Source organism: Mastigoproctus giganteus, chromosome 9 (assembly GCF_048544385.1).
Source record: "Mastigoproctus giganteus isolate SK-2022 chromosome 9, ASM4854438v1, whole genome shotgun sequence".
Taxonomy (NCBI): domain Eukaryota; kingdom Metazoa; phylum Arthropoda; class Arachnida; order Uropygi; family Thelyphonidae; genus Mastigoproctus; species Mastigoproctus giganteus.
In genome coordinates this window covers 63,034,700-63,056,353 of record NC_143583.1, presented here as the reverse complement: position 1 = coordinate 63,056,353, position 21,654 = coordinate 63,034,700, and the positions used below count along the sequence as shown (strand labels likewise).

General features: G+C 39.7%; 1 protein-coding gene across 1 annotated transcript in view; it reads right to left on the bottom strand.

Annotated features, from left to right (window-relative positions):
• Positions 1 to 21,654, bottom strand: part of mgl (low-density lipoprotein receptor-related protein megalin) — a 1,043,262-nt gene that overhangs the window by 960,903 nt on the left and 60,705 nt on the right. The window contains exon 2 of the mRNA XM_090381453.1: positions 18,396 to 18,515. Coding sequence (XP_090237579.1) covers positions 18,396 to 18,515 — 120 coding nt within the window. The remainder of the gene's footprint in view (positions 1 to 18,395; positions 18,516 to 21,654) is intronic.

Below are 21,654 nucleotides of genomic sequence, written 5' to 3'. Positions count from 1 at the left end.
AAACTATTAGTTCTTGTATCCCCCCAAGCTATCAGTTTTCCGACCCACCTAACACTGCCTCGATAGCATCAGCAAATATTCTTGCACCCTTTCTATTTAAGTGTATCCCATCCCTGTAGAAGCAATCTCTCCTGTTAACAAGTACAGTCCAGGCTGAAAAAAATTCTACCCCTTGAGCCTTGCACAATCTTACCAGGGCCGAATTGATCGACAAGGCTCTCATCATATACTCCCTCCTACCGTGTCTGGGCAGAATTGCAGACACTTTCAAATTCAACCCTACTTCACGGCTTTTTTTCAACAGTGACCTGTACTTGTTAAGTAATTCTGACGGTCTCCTACTCTTAATATCATTAGTGCCAACGTGTACAACTATATCACCTTTTGTGCCCTTAAAAGATGATATCTGCTCTACAACGTCATCAACCTTTGCCCCTGGCAGACATACCCTGGTCCTGTTCCACCTATCCTTTTTACACAATATATTTCCCGTTTCCCTGACAATAGAGTCACCAACAACTACTAGTTCCTTTGGGACCAGCGCAATCTGCCTTGGGGGTTGCCGCTGTGTTGCGTGATGACCAAGTGCAAGCTCTGGCGTTGATGTGGGCAGCTGAGAGCCTGATGGGCCCCTCAATTTAGATCTTTCGAGGGCATCCACCCTGTCCTTCAAACTCTCATATAGGCCCATAACAACGCTGAGTTGTCGCCTGATTTCCTTACCCTCCTTACATCGCGCACACACAAAGACATCCCCCATGGCAATATCATGTTCCGTTCCAGATAGTTCGGCAAACGTTTCACAAGTTGCACATTTTTTTAGGCTGTGATGCGTTGGAGAATCGCCCCCCGCAGTTCTTCCCCGAGTCACAGCACTCCTGCCACTTTGTGCCCGTTGCTTTGCTGCTCTAGTTTGGGGCATGATATTTTAAATTAATAAGATCAATAAATTAAATTAAATTAAATGTCAATACTACGCTATCTAATAGAAACAGTGAAGCGTATTACTGTTTCTATAATTATACGTTAGAGCTACCTAACTATCTCAATTAAAAATTTGAATTCCCTATCACTATATACAAAAACAATGCCTGCAATATTCGAATGAAATAACGGTTTTATAAAGTATTACGTATATCTACCAAAACTGTTTATACAAATTAAAATAAAAATAACCAGCGTAATTAGAACTATGAGACTACGTATTAAGTACAATATAAAATAACAATTATGTAAATAAAAAGCAAAAACTTATCGTTTTTTTCGGAGCCTGTAACTTGCAGCTGTATTTTCTAAAGAGAGTCAGCGCCCTCCCTGACTCTCTACACGTTACTGTGTTGGGCTCATTGTTTTTTATATTTATCAATGATATTGATGAATGTATATCAGGCTTAATGTAAATGACACAAAGGTTGGTAGGGTGGTTAATGACAGTAAATATGGTATACTACTGCAACAAGATCTATAAAAATTAGGTGCCTCTGTTGCCAGGTGGGCAGGAGCAGCAGTGCGTAGCACACGCTTCTTGATTAGACCGGGGTTCGAGCCCGTGACCACCAAATACAGAGGATGCGGAAAGGTCAGGGAATGACCACTGCATATCCCCGGAGCAATATGGCCTTAGTTGCTAATGCTCCTAAAAACCAAATAACAAACAAACAAACTATAAAAATTAGTCACTTGGGCTGAGAAATGGCAATTGAGGTTTAACATTGACAAATGCAAAATACGGCATACGGGTAGCAGTAATCCCAGGTTAACGTACAAACTGTATGGTACTATGCTCACGGTAGCGGAAAATGAAACAGTCCTGGGGCAATTATGCAGTGCGATATGAAATTCTCTGGGCAATGCAGACAGGCTGCCAAGGCAGCATGTGGGGTTTTGTCAATGATATGCAGGGATAAGGAGGTGATTTTTGTATAAGGCAATTATCAGGTCACATCTTGAGTTCTGCATAGGTGGCCTCATTTTAGGAAGGATGTAGAACTGCTGGAGCGGGTACGGAGAAGAGCGGGCGCCTCCGTAGCTAGGTGGGAAGGAGCAGAAGTGCATAGCACACGCTTCTTGATTAGACCGTGGTTCGAGCCCGTCACCACCAAATACGGAGGATGCGGAAAGGGCAGGGAATGACCACCGCATATCCCAGAGCAATATGGCCTTAGTTGCTAATGCTCCTAAAAACCAAATAACTAACTAACTAACTAACGGAGAAGAGCAATGAGATTAGTGAGGGGAAGAATAGGGTACTCTAACCAAGAAAAGCTTATGTTCTGCAAATTGCAGGATCGGCAGACTAGGCATTTAACTATTTAAAGATTGAGGTATTTAAGGCTTTGAATGGACTGAGCAAGCTCAATGCTGATGGGATTCTTCCTCTTGCTCATATTACGAACACAAAGGGGCATAAATTTAAATTGAGGAAGGATGGCTGCAGAATAGACATGCAGAAGTTTGCCTTTGGCCAATGGGTGGTTGATTGATGGAACAAACTTCCATCTGATGTTATGGAAGTGGATAGCTTGAATAAATTCAAGGAAGAACTAGACAAACTGTTGCAGGAGATGGATGGATGAAATGGGAAGGGTGTTTTTTTTATCTTTGGCTGATGCTGTATACACTTGCTTTCTTGCATCATTTATCACTACTAATACTAATACTTAATCACCATAGTCTGCCATCTCCCTCAAAAGTGAAACCTCTCCCTTTCCTATGACCTTCAAGATTTCTTTGGCAACTATCTATTTCATAACATTTTGGTTACTACATTCTATACTGATTCCATTTCTCTGATATACATACATATATCCATAATTACAAATATGATTTTGTCTTTGTTGCACTGTGATGTTACCCTAGTAAATGACTACAATAACTTTACACCTGATTCTTGTGATTATTTAGAGCACAAACAGAAAATTTATTTATTTATTTATGAGATTAGAAGCAAATGTGCCTTGAAAGCAAAACTAAAATTAAGGTTTTGGTTTCACTTTTAGCATTGTTTTTGACAGTCTCAATCATGTTGTCTGGTTACATATTCTCAGTTTTCATAGAAGTGTTTTTTTATTTTCACTCATCTTGAATCCCTTAAACGCTTCTCATAATGAATGAAAAGAGAAAACAAGATGAGGGTGCTCTTGGTGGGTGAATAAAGAAAAGTGCAAGGATCGAGGGTCATTTTTCACCTTTAAGCAGTATTATTTGAGAAGAATCGTGGCTCAGACTACTGCTGCTGCTGCTACTGATGGGAAGGAAGCAACAATTATGCAGCTTTGGAAGAAGATATAACATCCTTACAGCACTGAGACCCTGCTGAAAGCTGGGAAGATATCAAGAAAAACCTCGTTTTAGTTTATGTTTTAGTTGTTGAAGACACTCTGCTTGTATGTTATCCATGACTTGAATATTTCCAAAACCCTAGAAAATGTAACAAAGGAAATTTTAAACATGACGAAATACCTTAATCTGGAAGTGAACAGTGAAGGTATGAATGAGTTGCTGGAGTCTCGTAGAGAAGATATCCTGACCAATGATCTAATTACGTTTCAGGCACAAATTCAAAATGAAGAATGAGATTATAGTGATCAAGAAATCTCCAGTAAACCTCCAAAGGGCCTGAACTTCAAACATTTAAGAGAAATAATGATGAAGGTGGAAGTGACAATAGGAGTCATAGAGGATTCTGATCCCAGAAAGAAACAGTAATGTTGTCAGAAGTTTTTGTGATGTCACCATTTGCTATAAGATTCTTTATGATGAAAAGAAGGTGACTTCTTAGCTTTCGTTGAATGAATTTTTCAAACAGGATTAGTTTATCCGTTATGCATAGTAATTTTATTCATTCATATTTCATTTTAAAAAAACATATCAAATTATTTGCAAATATTTGGAAACATATCTCAGCAAGTTACATGACTTTATTGGGAATTTAATGTTAAGTTAGTGTATATCCGAGTACAAGTACTCGAGCGATAGGCCAACGATTGGGTATTTCCCAATCCACTGTATGGAGGATACTGTCAACAAACCAAATGAGTTCATACCCATCTGCAACGTCCAATCATTGGAGCCTGCGGATAATCCACTCCGGAGGACTTTTACTACTTGGTTTCTTCAACAGAAACGGCATTTCGGACCCTGCAATGCTGTGTGGTTCCGATTCGTCTTTGCGCCCCCTACACTCCCTGCAGGTTTGTCGCACTGGTAGTGAATCACCCTGTATAAGTACTGTCCAGTTATTAAATCAGCAAAAGCAATGCTTACCGATTAAAACACTTTTAAGTTGCGCGAACCGGAAAAATATTCTGTCTGAACAGCTAACGTAGGATAATTGATGAAGAGGATTCCCGAATGAGGAAGTTGTTTACAAAATAACCGGACAAACACACCACCGTTTATTGCTCTGTTTGATTATATCCTTATAAGAATTAGTTTTGAATGCCGTTGTGATATTTTTCCAAAGCTATTTCTGGAGGTCACGACCATAAAACAATAAAAACAATTTGCACTTTTCTGTTAGTGCAATCTGATTATAAACGGGTAATAAACTGAATCTTATTGCATTTTCAATAATACCGACAGCTGGAAACGTGGTATTTTACGTTATTATGGTGAAATGTGTTTCTCCTTCAATGAAATCTTCAATCATGCAAAAAAAACCCCAAAATAAATTTTCAAAATCTGCTCTTCATTCCTATTTTTGAAGCTTCGTAAAAAAATTAATAAAATAACGCGCAGGTAGCGAAACCCTCTGCGCAATATAAAATTTTGGTAGTATACCTGACCGCGCAAATCGAGGGATGACTGCATATGGGAAACAGTAACCCCAGAGCAACGTATCAACGCTGTGGTACTACACTGACAGTTTTAGAGAATGAAAGGGACCTGGGGGTGGTTGTGCAGGCAGATATGAAGTTTTCTGAGCAGTGCAGATGGGCTGCAAGAGTGGCTCATGGTGTATTGTCGATGATATATAGGAATTTTTCTAGCAGGGATAAGGAGATGATTATTCCCTTGTATAAGGCAATGGTCAGGCCACACCTAGAGTACTGTATACAGGTCTGGAGGCCTCATTTCAAGAAGGATGTAGAGATGCTGGAACAAGTACAGAGAAGGGCAACAAGATTAGTGAATGGAACAAAGGGGTGCTCTTACGAAGAAAGGCTAAGTTTTGCAAATTACAATGTCTGGGGACTAGGCACCAGCGAGGTGATCTGATAGAGGTGTATAAAGCCTTGAATGGGTTGAGCATGCTCAATGCTGAGGAAAGACAGATGTAGGATAGACGTGAGGAAATTTGCCTTTAGCCAGCGGGTGGTTGGTTGGTGGAACAGACTTCCATTCCTTGTCGTGGAAGTTGATAGCCTAAATAAGTTTAAGGCTCAGCTGGACAGGTATTTCGAACGAACAGAGGGGTGAAGTGGAAGTGGTTATTTTTTATTTATTTATTATTATTATTTTTTTTTTTTTTTTTGGCTGATGCTGCATAAGCTTGCTTTCTTGCATCAAATGCCTCTACTAATGCTAATGCTAATGCTAATGCTAATGCTAATATTCAGCTAAAGTAAGATTTTTCCAAGAACACATTGTGCATGTTAACTGAGCATTAAGTGTACCTTATTTTTAATTATCATATATATATATATGGCAGTAACAAAGCACATGACAAACCAGAATAATACTGCAGTACACTCTGGTCCACTCTGAGCCATGGGCACTCCCCAACATTTGTCAATACTACCTAGATCTTTAGTAAGAACAAGGTCAAAGACATTTGAGCCGCTTGTTTCCTCTCTGACAAACTAGAAAAAATAACACTCATTCAATTTAGTTAAAAAATCTGATCCAACTTATGGAAAAAAAATTGTGGGCCAGCATATTGTTGGCCCACAATTTCCAGTCAAAAAGTAATAAATTTAAAGTTACCCAATAATGAGGCAATCACATTTTCTTGTGCTTGAATTCAAGTTGCCTAAACAGATTTTTGTCCCACTACTTGTAGTTATTTGGCTCTTATCTCAAGGTGGTACACCCCAGGTCTCAGTCAGTCCTAAAATATTAGCATTAACTGACCAGATCAGAACCTCAAATTCAATCATTATGTTTAGAACAGTCATGGTATTACCATGTATACAGGCTGGCCTTGGTATTTTATTACCTTTTTCTGCCATGGTATATTCATTGCAGTTACTTAAACAAGTTTTTCCATGTGGTTTGAAATTTTCTAGTGATCTGAGCACCTATTTCCTTACCTCTTTCTATGCATAAGGTTGGTTGTTTGTTTGGGGATTTATTAGGCGCATCAGCACGTGTGGCTCTAGTGCGCCATATGCATATGGCACATTGAAGTTGCACACACACGGTTTAGTTATGAAAAATGTCTATTATTAACAATTCAGCCAAAAAATTTATGATAAGTTTCAGAATTATCATGAAGTTATAAATATGTGTTCGTATTCATGAAGGATGCATAACCAACTGAAGATTATTGTTGTTATTGTAATTATTGCTCTTATATTATTTCTCCCTGATTGGGGGTTGCACCTCATGATGGGTATTGCTACCAAGTACACAGGGTGGTTGTTATTATGTCTGGTGTTACTGTTGGTCGGGGAACTCTCTGACTATCCTAAAGGTGTTCAGGATTGCGACTTTCTGGAGTTCCTTGTAGGTGTTCGCTGGGAGACCTATTGCTGCTAGGCTGTTATGTAGAATTTTTGGAACCATACCTATGGTTGACACGATGATCGAGATGGTCATTACTTTTTGCATATGTCACATCTCTTTGATCTCCTGTCTTAGGTTTGTGTACTTCCTAATTTTTTCCCCATGAGTTTTATGCAGGTTGCCAGTGTTGGGCACCGCTATGTCAATCAGATAGGTAGCCTTTTTCTTCTTGTCCACAAGGGTTATGTCCGGTCTGTTGTGCGGGATTGTCCTATCCGTTATTATGGTGTGATCCCAGTACAACTTGTGGACTGGGGTCTCTAATGCTGCCGGGGGTTTGTACTTATAGTACAGTACAGTACACTTTCTTCGATCAACTGGTATTTCCTTGCTAGCTTTTGATGTATTATCCTGTCTACCTGGTCGTGTCTATGAGTGTACTCAGTCTGGGTGATCACCTTGCATCCCGCAGTGATGTGTTGGATTGTTTCTGAGGCCAGGTAGCATTGTCGACATGTGTCATCAAACACTCTGAGCTCCTTGGCGATGTATTTTCTATAGTTCCTGGTGTTAATTACCTGGTCTTGGATGGCGAGCATGAATCCTTCAGTCTCAGGGAAGAGCGTCCCACTTGTGAGCCATGCATTGGAAGCAATTTTATCTATGTGATCTTCATGGAGATCATTGTAGTGTCTGCCGTGGAGTGTCTTCTCTGCCCTTCTTTCTAGCTTCTTTTGTGCCTCCTGGTTGGGGGAGGGTGACTCCTCGCTTAGGATGAGTGGGGTATACCATTTGTCTATCTTCCTTATGGCCTGTTGAAGTGCTGCTGTGTGGTTCTGGAAGTAAACCTTCAGGTTAACTATAGCTGTCTTGTGTTGCTCAATGAGGTCTATCAGGCCCCTTCCTCCTTCCTGGGCAATTGTCAGTCTCTCCATGGCAGATTTTGTTAAAGCCATAAACACCTATGCAGTCCCAGTGCTAACGTACTCCTTCAGGGTCATAGATTGGACTAAAACCGAGCTGGAGGATATCATGAGAAAGACAAGGACAATGATCATGATATCCTCCAGCTCGGTTTTAGTCCAATCTATGACCCTGAAGGAGTACGTTAGCACTGGGACTGCATAGGTGTTTATGGCTTTAACTGTGTTCCCTCCATTCAGCTTTGCTTTCAGTAGTCTTCTGAGTCTCTGATGGTATTTTTTGGTCAGGCAGGCGTTAATTTCCTAGTGCTGTAACTGTTGAGCCTATATCATCCCCAAGTATTTGTAGGCCTCTCTCTCTCTCTCTCTCTCTCTCTCTCTCCCCCCCCCCCTCTGCCATGGCTTTATTCTCTTTACCAGTCTGCAGCTGGTAGTTTTAGTGACTAATTTTCCTTGACTCAATCCGTGGGTCTTGCATTTGTCTAGACTAGTGGTTTTCAACCGGGGTGCTGCAACAACATTCCAGGGGTGCCACTTAATTTGGGTTTAAGTTACTTAAACATTATTATTTTTTAATTTATATGTTTATTTCATTATAAAAAGGTGTACAGTATCTTTTTAATTTTGTGGTGATCTATAATTGATGTTTACTTAGTACTTCTATATAAAGATTGGTTGGTTGATTTTTATTGGTGCATTAGCAACTAAGGCTATAATGAGCTCTATATAAAGAATAAAATTATATACTGTATATATATTTTTTAATATTATATATATATATATATACAGAGACAGAATTGGATCTAACAGGCAGAAAATTGAGTAGGGGTGCTGTTATTAAAAAAAGGTTGAAAACCACAGGTCTAGACCAAATTCCATCCTCAATATCATTGCTGAATTCTTCGGTGATCTGGAGTAGTTGCTGAAGGTGTTTCTCGGTTCCCACGTAGAGCTTGACGTCATGTATGTACATCAGGTGGGTGAGGGTGTACAGGTTCTTCCTTCCTTCTTTGAGGTTATATCCGTACTTGCTACTGTTGAGCATGGTGGATAGCGGGTTAAGTTCTAGACAGAACCACAATGGGATCAGGGCATCTCCCCGAAAGATTCCTCTCCTGATGGGGATTGGCCTGGTTGTGATGTTTTCAACCTTAATGGTGGTACTCCATTTCGCCATCGTTTCTCCAAGGAAGTTTGTCACTATTGGATTGACTTTGTTGATGTTCAGTGCCTCTATTAGTCAGCTATGAGGCATGGAGTTGAAGCCCTTGTGGTAATCGATGTAGGCTGTGTACATGTTGTGGCACTTCTTGTAGGCTTGCTCCATAACCGCGGCATCTATGGTTAATTGCTCCTTGCATCCTTTGCTCAACCGCTTGCATCATTTCTGCTGTTTGGCCATTATGTTCTATCTCTCGAAGTGGTACGATATCTTCCTGGTTATGCAACTGGTCAGTATCTTGTACATTACTGGGAGGAGGATGATTGGCCTATATTTCGCCGGGTTTCTTGTATCTTCATCTTTAGACTTCAGATATGTGATTCCTTGAGTGAGAAACTTCAGGATTGTCTCTGGGTGCCTTATCATTCAGGCGAACTGCTCTGCCAGGTGCTTGTGTGTGTGCAAGTGAGCTTCTTGTAGCAGAAGTTGTGGACGTTATCTATTCCTGGAATTCGCCAGTTGTGAAAGTTCTTGATCGTCTGTTTTACTTCTTCTTCTTCCCAAATCTTCCACCCTCTCATTTCTTGTATGTCCTTGGTTTTCTTGCATTCTAGTTCTATCCAGGGAGCTCAGCTGTTTTGTCTTACTTGCTTGCTCCATAAGTTTCCCCACAACTTCTCAATCGTCTTCTACTCTGGTGGTCCGTTCCCTTCTTTCCTGTCTTCTCCGAGACTCCTGTAGAAGCCTCTTTGGTCCTCATCAAAGATTCGGTTGTTTATTTTCCTCTGGGAGCTCTCTTTGTATCAGCATAGTCTCTTGCTGAGTGCAAGGCGGTTCTGCTTCAATGTGTCCAAGTACTCTCCTATTCTCTGATTTTTTGTCTCATGTTTGCTGTGGACGCTCTCTCTCTCTTGAGGACGCTCTTCACTTTTCCAATTAATTTCTTACTCCTACTGCCCCATTGGTACTGGGTCAATTGACCTATCTCGACTCTTAATTCTTCTATCTTCTGCTGAAGTCTTCTTTCCCAAGCTGGCGGTTCCTTCTGTTTTCGGTTCTTCTGCTGCTGGCCTCTCGTTTCTCTTCCATTAATCCTCATGACTGCTACTGCAGCACAATACATGGCTGTGTGGATGGCCTCCAGTGTTGCACCATTGCTGTCAAGGTATTAATGCAGTATTATGTGCCGATTGAGGTGGTCTGTGACTCTCCACAAGGTTCTATTCGGCCTCTGCTTCGGAATCATGTGAGTCTTTGTGGGCCCAATCCTTCGAATTCTGTTAAGGCCTTCTTTCGCTCGTCCTCTGTTCTGGATATCATGACCTTGTCTCTTTCCACTTCAGCTGCTGTGGGTTGTATTTCTTCTTGCTCTTCCTCCTCTGGTTCCGTATTATTTATCCTTTGTAGTTGATCGCTCACGTCCTTCTTGATTTTTTCCAAGATTGCAGGAGCTATCAGGTTCTTCATGACGATGGTCCTTCTCTGGTCCGCTTTCCCTGTTCGGTGACCTGAATATCCATGAATTGTCCCAGTCACTTGGTATGTAGTCTTGCCCTGTAAGTTGTCATATCAGTCTCCAGCTTCGTTATTTTGTAGTATGCATACATGATGTACATATTCATTTCGATGCTCCACTTCACGTGTTGGCGTTTTCTCCCTTCATGAGTGGTCACTAGTGCAGTTGCACAGGAAGCACTTCCAGTTGGTGGGGATGGATATTCTTGCCCTTCTCTTGTGGTAGCCATACGGAGTACAGCGCCACTTGCTCCACTGTCTTCCTCGAGAGACCGTCTCTGATTTTTCGAACTGACCGCTCTGCCTAAGGCCTGAATGCGAGTGACTTTATCTTGCGCCACACTCAATGCAGTATGATTAATATTTATTGTTATTATTATTATTGTTGCTATATACAAACCAAGATAGTTTTTCTACCTTAGTTTTAGTATTAGAATGGAAAAATTATACAAGGAAGAAAACTTTTTCTGCCTCTGCCAAAAAAAAAAAAAATAAAATAAATAAAATTTCCTCAATCACTCACTTTCCACAATGCTAAAAAGTGACCTATTCATCAGATTTAACCATCTGTTACTGAGATTTTATAAAAAATGTTCTTGTTTATACTCCAGCACGACCACCAGGTCAGTAGAATTTACAATAAATCAGCAATACAATCGTATTTAGCAGTCACGGGCTTGAATCCAGAGTCCAGTCAAAGAGCGTGTGCTCCTACACTCACGCTCCTGACTACTCGGCTAAATTATACTTGTAGCCCCTAGTTCTTGTCTTTCCTATCAATGAAAATATACTCCCCCCCCCTTGTTCACTTTACCAATCTTGTTAAGATATTAGCATTAGTTGAGACATATGATGTAAGAAAGCAAGCTTATACAACAGGCCCAAAAAAAAAAAAAAAAAAATTGCTGGAACAGATACAAGTCTGTTCCAGCAATCAACTACCCACTGGCTAAAAGCAAACTTCCACACATTTATTCTACAGCTGTCTTTCCTCAATTTGAATCTATGATACCTCAAGTTCTTAATATGAGAAAGCGGAGGTATCCTATTGAGCACTGAGCCTGCTCAAACAATTCCAGGACTTCTACACCTCGATCAGATTACCTTGCAGGTGCCTAGTCTCCAGATGCTGCAACTTGGAGACCTTAAGCATTTCTTCGTAAACACACCCCTTTGTTCCTCTCACCAATCTTGTTACCTTCTCTGTACTCATTCTAGAAACTCTACATATTTCCTAAAATGAGGCCTCAGGATCTGTACACAGTACTTAAGGTTGCCTTATACAAGGGGATAATCACCTCCTTGTCTCTGCTAGCAAAATTCCTATATAGGATTGACAAAACTCCCATGACCTGCTCTGGCAGCCATCTCGCTCAGAGAACTTCATATCTGACTGCACAGTTATCCCCAAGGTCTTTTTTTATTCTAGTCCAAGTTGAGTGTAGTACCACATAGTTAGTAAGTTTCTCTTGGATTACTGCTACCCCATATGCAGTACATTGCATTTTTCAATGTTAAACTACTTCAGTTGCCACTTCTCATCCCATCCGCATAACTTTTCTAGATCCTGTTTGTTTGTTTGATATTTGGCTTTTAGGAGCATTAGCAACTAAGGCCATACTGCTTCGGGATATGCGGTGGTCATTCCCTGACCTTTCCGCATCCTCCCTATTTGGTGGTGATGGGCTCGAACCCCGGTCTAATCAAGAAGCATGTACTACGCACTGCTGCTCCTTCCCACCTGGCTATGGAGGCGCCTAGATCCTGTTGCAGTACCATACTGTCTTTACTGTCATTAACAACCCTGCCAATCTTTGTACCATCTGCAAACTTGGACTTTAAGCCTGATATACCTTCATCAATATCATTGATAAATATACAAAACAACAATGGGCCCAGCACCAAACCCCGGGGGACTCCATAATAACATTAGCCTATGTAGGGCAGTGTCCATTTATTACCACTCTCTGCCATCTCCCATTCAACCATCCTTTTATTCATTGCAGCAACTTGCCCTTAATGCCATACCGCTCCGATTTGTACAGCAGTCTTCCATGTGCAACAGTATCAAAAACTTTGTGAAATCCAAGTATATGATATCAAAATTATTTTTTGCATCCAGTTTCTTTGTGACCACATCGTACTAACCAATCAAATTGGTCAGACAAGACTTCCCCCTTAACAAACCCATGCTGTGTCTGAACTATTACTGTAGTCTTGTCTAGGTGATCCTGTATCATCTCTTTAACCAGTGACTCCATTATTTTCCCTGGAACAGAAGTTAAACTAACAGGTCTATAATTATTTGTGTCACCCTTTTCATCCCCTTTGTGAACTGGGAATACATTTGCACATATCCAGTCCAGGGGGATCTCACCTGACTCAAAGGATGCTCTCATAATTATGGCTAAGGGTTTGCTTACTTCCCTTGTTGCCTCCTTCAATATAACTGGATAGATTTCATCTGACCCAGGTCCGTTTTTATGTTTAACTTCAACAATTTCTCCTCCACTTTGCACTCAGTTACTACAAAATCACTTAGCTCCCTGTTAGAGTTTGATAAACGTCTGGCATTCCCCTCCTTGAATAACTCCTCATGTGTGAATGTAGATGCAAAATACTCCTTCAGTTTATCAGCTACTTGAGCAGGATTATCAATAGTTGAACCATCTATATTAAGTGGACCAATCTGATTCATCCACTTCCTTCTAGAGTTTACATAAGTAAAGAACTCTTTGCTGTTTTTCTTTGCATCCTTTGCCAAAGATTTCTCGTAATGTGCCTTTGCCTGCCTAACCTTCTTTGTGACTTGATTACAGACTAGCTTATATCTGTCATAGTCTTCTGTGTTGCCTGATAATTTATACGCATCCCATGCATTTTCTTCTCTACCATGAGCCTCATTAATTCATCTGACAACCATTTAGGCCTGAACCTCGAACAGTATTTCTTAGTTAGTATGAAAAGTCTACTAGCCTCCAAGATTAAGTCTCTGAAGGCTTCCCATTTAGAATTAACTGTTGTTAACATCATCAGTTGATCCCAATCTATAGAATTTAAAAACTGCCTGAGACCACTGTAGTCACCTTTACAAAATCAAAAACGTAGTTACATCTTTAAGTCCAAATACGGAGGATGCAGAAAGGTCAGGGAATGACCACTGCATATCCCCGGAGCAATATGGCCATAGTTGTTAATGCTCCTAAAAACCAAACAACAAACACATCTTTAAGTTAATCCCACATCAGTACACTGTGATCACTGTCCCCTAGTGGTTCCTTTATCTGCAAATTCTTAATGCACGAATAATCACTGGTGATAATCAGATCAAGAGTATTATTCCCTCTGGTTGCCCCTCGAACATGTTCCTGTAGAAAACAATCCTCCAATAAATCCACAAAAGTCTTTCTAGCATGCGAGTAACCAACTCACAAGTTCCAGTCAATATCTGGAAGGTTAAAATCCCCATTACAAGATTTATTCTGATTTACTGGCCCACTATTTCTCTGCACAACTGTTTGATGTACTCATCAGAGCATTAGGCCTATAACACACTCCTACTCTCATTTTCCCTTTCTCAGTGTTATGTCACACTAAACTGACTCAACATTGCACTATCCACCGGGCGCCTCTGTAGCCAGGTGGGAAGGAGCAGCAGTGCGTAGCACACGCTTCTTGATTAGACCGGGGTTCAAGGCCGTCGCCACCAAATACGGAGGATGCGGAAAGGTCTGTGAATGATCACCTCATATCCCGGAGCAATATGGCCTTAGTTGCTAATGCTCCTAAAAACCAAATAACAATAACAATAACAATAGCACTATCCACCCATGGCAACTGGATGCACTTCCTTAGATTTTTTTTGTTTCTTAACTACCAGCATAAACCCCTCCTCCCTTTCTACCCTGTCTGTCCTCTCCGTACACATTGTACTCCCCAAATCCAATTCTGTACTGCTTATATCTGTGTGACACCATGTCTCTGATATCCCAACAATATCTGCCTTTGATATCTTGATCAGCACTTAAAATTTATCAAATTTATTTACTATACTTCTAACATTGGTGTACATGCAAGTTTTTCATGCACCTGTTCTTACTCCTAGTTACCCTAACACAGCCCATGTATTTTCTTGTTCCATGATGACTCCCAGCAGCTCTTGAAATCCCCAGTAACTCACTCTCTAGGCTGCTGCTCATTACAACAGAAGCAGTGCAAGAATCACTTTCACCTCTACCTGTGGCTACTGTTAATCTTTTAGTCTGTGAATCCCCCCCCCAAGCTTGCAGTTTTCCGACCCACCTAACACTGTCTCGATAGCATCAGCAAATATTCTTGCACCCTTCCTATTTAAGAGTGTTCCATCCCTCTAGAAGTAGTCTCTCCTGTTAGCAAGCACAGACAATGCTGAAAAAAATTCTACCCCGTGAGCCTTGCACAATCTCTCCAGGGCCAAATCGATTGAGAAGGCTCTCATCACATACTCCCTCCTATTGTTTCTGGACAGAATTGCAGACACTTTCAAATTTAACCCTAACTTGCGACTTCTTTTCAGCATTGACCTGTACTTGTTAAGTAAATTTGGAGATCTCTTACTCTTAAGGTCATTAGTACTAATGTGTACAAAAAATCACCTTTTGTGCACTTAAAAGATGATATCTGCCCTACAACATCATCAACTTTCACCCCTGGCAGACATACCCTGGCCCTGTTTCACCTATCCTTTTTGCATAGTATATTCCCCGTCTCCCTGACAATAAAGTCACCAACAATATCTAGTTTCCAAACTTTGCAATCTGCATGTTCTAATCCATTCTTCACATAGACATCAATTAGAGCACTTCACTAATCTGGTTACCTTTCTTTGAATACTCCTTAAAAGCTCTGTCTTTCTTCGGGTAAGTCTGCATCATAATCTAAATGTGGTTGTCACGCCATTCTCTTGACATCTTTTTCCCCTATTTGCAGTGGCCCTATAAATTGTAGATAAGATATCCTGTAGGATATCCTGCACTTTCCTAGCTGCCTGGTGACTTCATAACTGATTGTACCATAACTCTAATCTTTTTTGTCCCAAACCACTTTTAACTCCTTTCACCTCTGGATTATAAGTAACTTCTGGATTTCTGTTGCAAAGATACAAAACTTTATATTTAATCAACTGCCATTTTTCAGACCATATCTGCTCTCTGGTCCATTCTAACTATGACTCAGGATTGAACAGAGAGCACAAGAATGCTATACCAGGTTGTCACATACATCAGTACTATCTTTTACACATTTGATTATTAATAATTTTGTAAAATTTTCCATTTTGACCCCTGTTTGCAACTATTCTAAGTCATTTTAAAGAATAATGTATTTGTTCTAGTCACTGCCACTACCTTTAAAACTTTCCTTGTATTCCCTCATCAATGCCATTAAGGAAGATCAACAAATAAGAATGAACCCTGAGGAGAATTCACTTTCTACACTGAACCATCCTGAGGAATGTTCTGAGGAAAGTATAAAAAAGCTTTAGTGATGCCTAGATAAATACTGACATTGTTTCTTACAACCAACTGTTTTATGATTTCTTCATAATAATCAACTACACTGGCCAGCGAAGACCTCTCCCTTCATGATTCCATGCAGTTTTCCATTAAAGATCCCACCACTCCTATCAAGGCAAGTCCTCCATTGTATCCCTAATTACAAATAACCTGATCTCATTTACCACTAAAGTCAACTCATTGGTCTATAGTTGTCAATCATGGCTTTTATATACCCTTTGGGACTGGAGGGACATTACAACTTCACCAGTCCAGGGCAAATCATTCTAGATTCTAATAATGATCTCATTAACATCCCCAATGGGTAGGATGATGCATTCACATGAAGTCTTTTTAGTATAACAAATCTATACTGTCGCTTCTAGAGCCTTAACTTCCCTCAACCTCAGTAGCTTTTCTAATAGAATCTCTGAAGCTGCTACATCACTTATTTCAGAGAAGTTTGACTCCTTGTTGCTGTTCCCTACGATTCAAATGGTCTTTCAACTGTAAATATCATTGCAAAGTCCCACTGAATCTGTCAGCCACATTTGATAGACTTTCTATGATTCTTCCACTTCAAACATGTTAGGTGCCTATCTAATTAACCCCAGGGGCTCACATCTGGTGAGTATGGACTTGGCATACCCAGGGTTCTGAGCTGGATGTCATCATCTTCTCTTTCTTGGTACCCACAATTGCCCCCTTATCACTCATTTTGGCATTTAACTTTTCCACTGGAATGAATGGGTTTGTGGCTTGTACTCAAAAGTATTTAAAGTATAAATCCCTTAAATACTTCCAATAATGAATGCATCCAATAGCATAAAGTTGCCTGTCCAGTTAATAGAGACTAAGAAATACCTCGATTCATTAGAGCTCTTCTCTTCCCCCTCCTACAAAGCTGAAGCCCTCAGTTTTTCCTTTAATCACAGAAATCTCTTTGGACATTACCCATTTTATGACACTGTGGTCATTATCCACTATTGGTTCTTGCACTGTCACATTTTTGATTAAGTTTGGATCACTGATGATAACTAGTCATAGATATTAGATTCTCCCATATTTATATTATTATTATTATTATTCCCCAATAAGTTCGACTTCACCATACTTTCTCTAATCCTATTATACTAATGTGCTGGAATAAATGCTCATCCAGATGGTTCATGAATCTGCTTCAGCATGACCCTTTGCTACTCTGTATATCCTATCTAGCCTAAATCAATTTATTTCCCATTCCCTAACTTTTTATTTTATTTTAGTTTACTGGTTTTTTTTTTTTTTTTATTTATTGGGAATAAGAAATTTATAGATTACTAATTTTGCATATTGGAAATACTTAACTTCATAAGGATTTTAAAACCACTAACAAATTTAGTTAAGTGAATGACAAATAAATACTGTCTTGTGATATTATTATTAATACTGTTGAATCCTTTATTACATGATTTTAGTTACTTAAGTACTATACAGCAGAACTATAACAACACATATTTTAATGCTTTTATTATTTATACAGTATAGTTGTTTTCTGTTCTCTTTTCTTCATTGTTCCAAGGTTTCTTCATAACTGAGACTGTATAAAGCGCTCTGAGGAGGATGCAAATAACAGCAAAAAGTTTTTGACTGCAGTATTAACTTTACAGAACAACAATGCAATTGGTTGGCATTTTAACTTGTTATAAACTGTTGTCATTTTAATTCTTTGGCATTCTGACTAGTTGATGTTTTGACTTGTTGGAATATCGACCAGGTCAGAATTTTTACCTATTGGAATTTCAAATCTTTTGGTGTTCAGTATTAAGACTTTTGCCAACATGACTGCCTACTGTGTGCACTAGTATTCTTGAGCAGGGTAAAAGTGTTTTTTGATCTATGCCACCAACTTTTCAGTAATGCTCTTGGCCCTCTCCCTAGCCCCAATTGGTCATAACACAACTTTGTACTATTCATAACACAACTTTTTAATATTCATAATACAATTTTATAATAAACTTTAAAATTTATCCGGAAATCCAAAAGTGTTGAATTTAAAAGGTGAATTCCCATCTAAAACCATATGCTCTGAGGATCTAGCACTTCTTTTTCAAATTATTCTTTTTTTGCTTTTTTTTTAAATACTTATATTTTGTAAATATACTTGCATGTAGACTATTTGATTCATTAATATTTCTTCATTTAACAGATTCCTAATATCTGCAATTTTATTTTTAAAAATATCCCTGTTTAAAAATAAAATTTTCTCTGAGGACTGGACAAGACAACAAAATACTCATCACCTTTAATTAAAATCTGGTTCTTAGAGAAATTATACAGCTGATTTTTTAAAAATGTTACGGATATATTATTGTTTTGAAATTCATTTGCTGCTTCACCAAATGGCTTGGGAGGCCACAGGTCATAATTTGCTCACCACTGGTTTATATATGCTTGTTACCACTAGTGTATTATCATTACTATTCTAGAGATACTTAATTTGAGTAAAGTACCACACAGTTGTGCTACTACAGCAATCTCACCAATGTCAATATCTTTTTTTTTTATGGGCAGTTGTATAGTGGGTATGCAATAGTCATTTAAGACATTACTTACGACAAGATTGATGTTCATCTTCTCCATCTTCACAATCTCGCTGATAATCACAGACCCACCTCCTTGGTATACATCGGCCATTGTTACAGCGGAAACTATCAGGTGAACATTTTGGCTCCTCTAGAAAAGAGCAAGCATTTCATTATGAGATAGCTACACTTATTTATGTAAAACATACTTTTAAATTGTTCAGTGTATATAACAAACACATTTTACAGGCAAGAAAACTCAAGCTTTGTCTTGTCAACCTTGGTGCTGTCCCCATATGGTTACCACAACAGAAGGGCAAGACTGTCCAGCCCAACCAACCGGAAATCCTTCTGTGCAACTGTGCTAGTAACCACCCAGAAAGGGAAAAAAAAACCAGCACATGAAGTGAAGTGAAACATTGAAATGAATACATTCATCATTCAACCACACTACAAAGTAACCAAGCTAGAGACTGATATGACAATATATAGGATGAGCTACATATCAAATGGTTGGAATGATTCACAACTCTTCGAGTCATCAAACAGTGAACAGCAGACCAAAAGGTTCATTGTCACGAAGAATCTGATAGCTACTGCAATCTTCAAAAAAATCAAGCAACCAACTACAAAGAATAAAGAATATGAAAAACATTAACCAGAGGAGGAGGGGCATAAAGGAATACAACCCACATCAGCTGAAGTGGAATGAGACAAGGTCATGATATCCGGAATAGAAGACAAGTGGAAGAAGGCCCAACAGAATTCCGGGGAATGGACCCCACAAAGACCCATGTGATACCAAAGTAAAGACCCAACAGAATCCAGCGGAGAGCCACAGACTACCTCAATCAGCAAATAATACCACATTACTTCAACAACAATGGAGGCCATCTACACAGCCATATAGTGTGCTACCATAGCAGCTACTAGTATTAATGGGAAAGAAACAAGAGACCAGCAGCAGCAAAAGAAATGAAAAAACAACAAGGAACCACCAGCTTGGGAAAGGAGATTTCAGCAAATGATTGAAGAATTAAGAATCAATATAGGCCAACTGACACAGTACCAGCAAGTTAATAAGAATAAGTTGATTGGAAAAGTGAAGAGCATCCTTCAGAAAGACAAATCCAGCAAAAACAAGACCAAAAATCAGAGAGTAGGAGAATACTTAGGCACACTGAAGCAGAACCTCCTTGCACTCAGCAAGAGACTATGCCAATAAAAAGAGAGCTCCAGAAGAAAACAAACAACCAAATCTTTGATTAGAACCAAAGAGCCTTCTACAGGAGTATCAAACAAGGGGGGAAAGAAGGTAACAGACCATCTGAGCAGAAGATGACCAAGGAGTTCTGGAGCAACATAGAGCCGTGAAGTAAGGCATAAAGCCAAGCCATCCTGGATAAAACTGGAAAAGAAGAAAACAAAGAACAAATAAGAGATGACAAAATGGAAGATTCATGAGCAAGAAATACAAGAGGCAATCAGGAAGTCCCACAATTGATAAACCCCAGGAATAGAACATCCACAACTACTGATACAAGAAGTTCACTTGCACACACAAGCACCTAGCAGAGCAGTTCACCTGGATGATAAGCTACCCAGAGTTTCTTACTCAAAGAATCACATACCTGAAGACTAAAGACCAAGATACAAGAAATCCAGTGAAATACAGGCCGATCAACTCCAAGATTCAAGACAAGAAGACAAGATTCTGATTAGCTGCATAATCCAGACAACTTGGAAGTCAGAACATCATGGTCAAGCAGCAGAAGAGAGGCAAGCAAGGAGTGATTCAATATCAATGCCACAGTTATAGAGCAAGCCTACAAGAAGCACCACAACCTGTACATGGCCTACATCAACTACTGCAAGGCCTTTGACTCAGTGCCTCATAGTTGGCTAAAAGAGATGCTGAAGATCTACAAAGTCAATCTGACAGTCACAAACTTCCTAAAAACAATCATGGTGAAATGGCGTACCATCATCATGGTCAAGAAAATCACAACCAGACCAATCCCCATCAGGAGAGGAATCTTTTAGGGATATGCCCTGAGCCCACTGTGGTTTTGTCTAGCCCTCAACTTGCTATCCGCCATGCTCAATAACAGCAATTACAGATATACCCTCAAAGGAACGAGAAACCTGTACTCCCTCTCCCACCTGATGTACATGGATGACACAAGTTCTACACAACAACCGAGAAGCAACTCCAACAGCTATTCTAGATCACTGATGAATTCAGCAATGACATCAGTATGTAATTTGGATTAGATAAATGACTAGAACTACAGGTTTTGGAATGACTAGACCCACAGATTGCATTGGGAAAATTAGTCAGCCAAAACTGCTAGCTGCAGAAAGGTAAAGAGATCAAAGTCATAACATGGGGAGAGACCTACAACAAGACAACACCAGCACTCTGGGAATGATGCAGGCTCAGCAGTTAAAGCACAAGGAGATCAAGGCCTGTCTGACTGAAAAATACAATCAGAGACTCAGAAACCTACTTAAGCAAAGCTGAACAGAGGGAACATAGTTAAAGCTATGCAGTCGGAGCACTAACATATCCCTTCGGAATCACAGAATGAACAAATATCGAGCTGGAGGAGATCATGAGAAAGATGAGGATAAAGATTACCAAGGGCTGCCAACACCAAATGAAGTTGGCCAATGAGATACTGACAATAGTTTTTTTTTTTTTTTTTTTTTATGAAAACCCCAAACACGAGAGATATTAGAACCTATAGTACTTAGGACCGTGCTTGGGTTGGAGGTTGAGAAGACAAAAGAAGATATTTGTTGACTTTAGACTTGATCTTCTGTAGACTGCCATTTTCAGGAAATATGCATGAAGGAAGATTGTTCCAGAAAATAACAATTGAATGAATAAAGGAGGAAGATGAAAAGTTGGTTCCTGTGAGTTTGAAATTGGACAGAAAATGGATATAGACTGGTGATGGCATGTGTTCGGACTGTTTTGAAAGAGAGAGCGGGAATTACAGAAGCCAATTCAGAAGAACAGTGCCCACGGAAGTATCTATAGAAAAGGCATGCAGCAGAAACAGTATGTCTATAAGATAGTGTGAAGAGACTCTGTTAGAGAGGAGTCATTAATTAACCTAACTGCCCTCTTCTGAATGGAATCTGGAAGCCTGAGAGAGTGTTTGGGGGCACCGCCCCAGATGGGGGAGCAATATTCCATAGTAGGGCGGACAGCTGTTTGGAAGAAAAGTAATGCCAAGAGTGAAAGGGAAAACCAAGTTTTTTTTAGATGCAGAGGAAGCAAT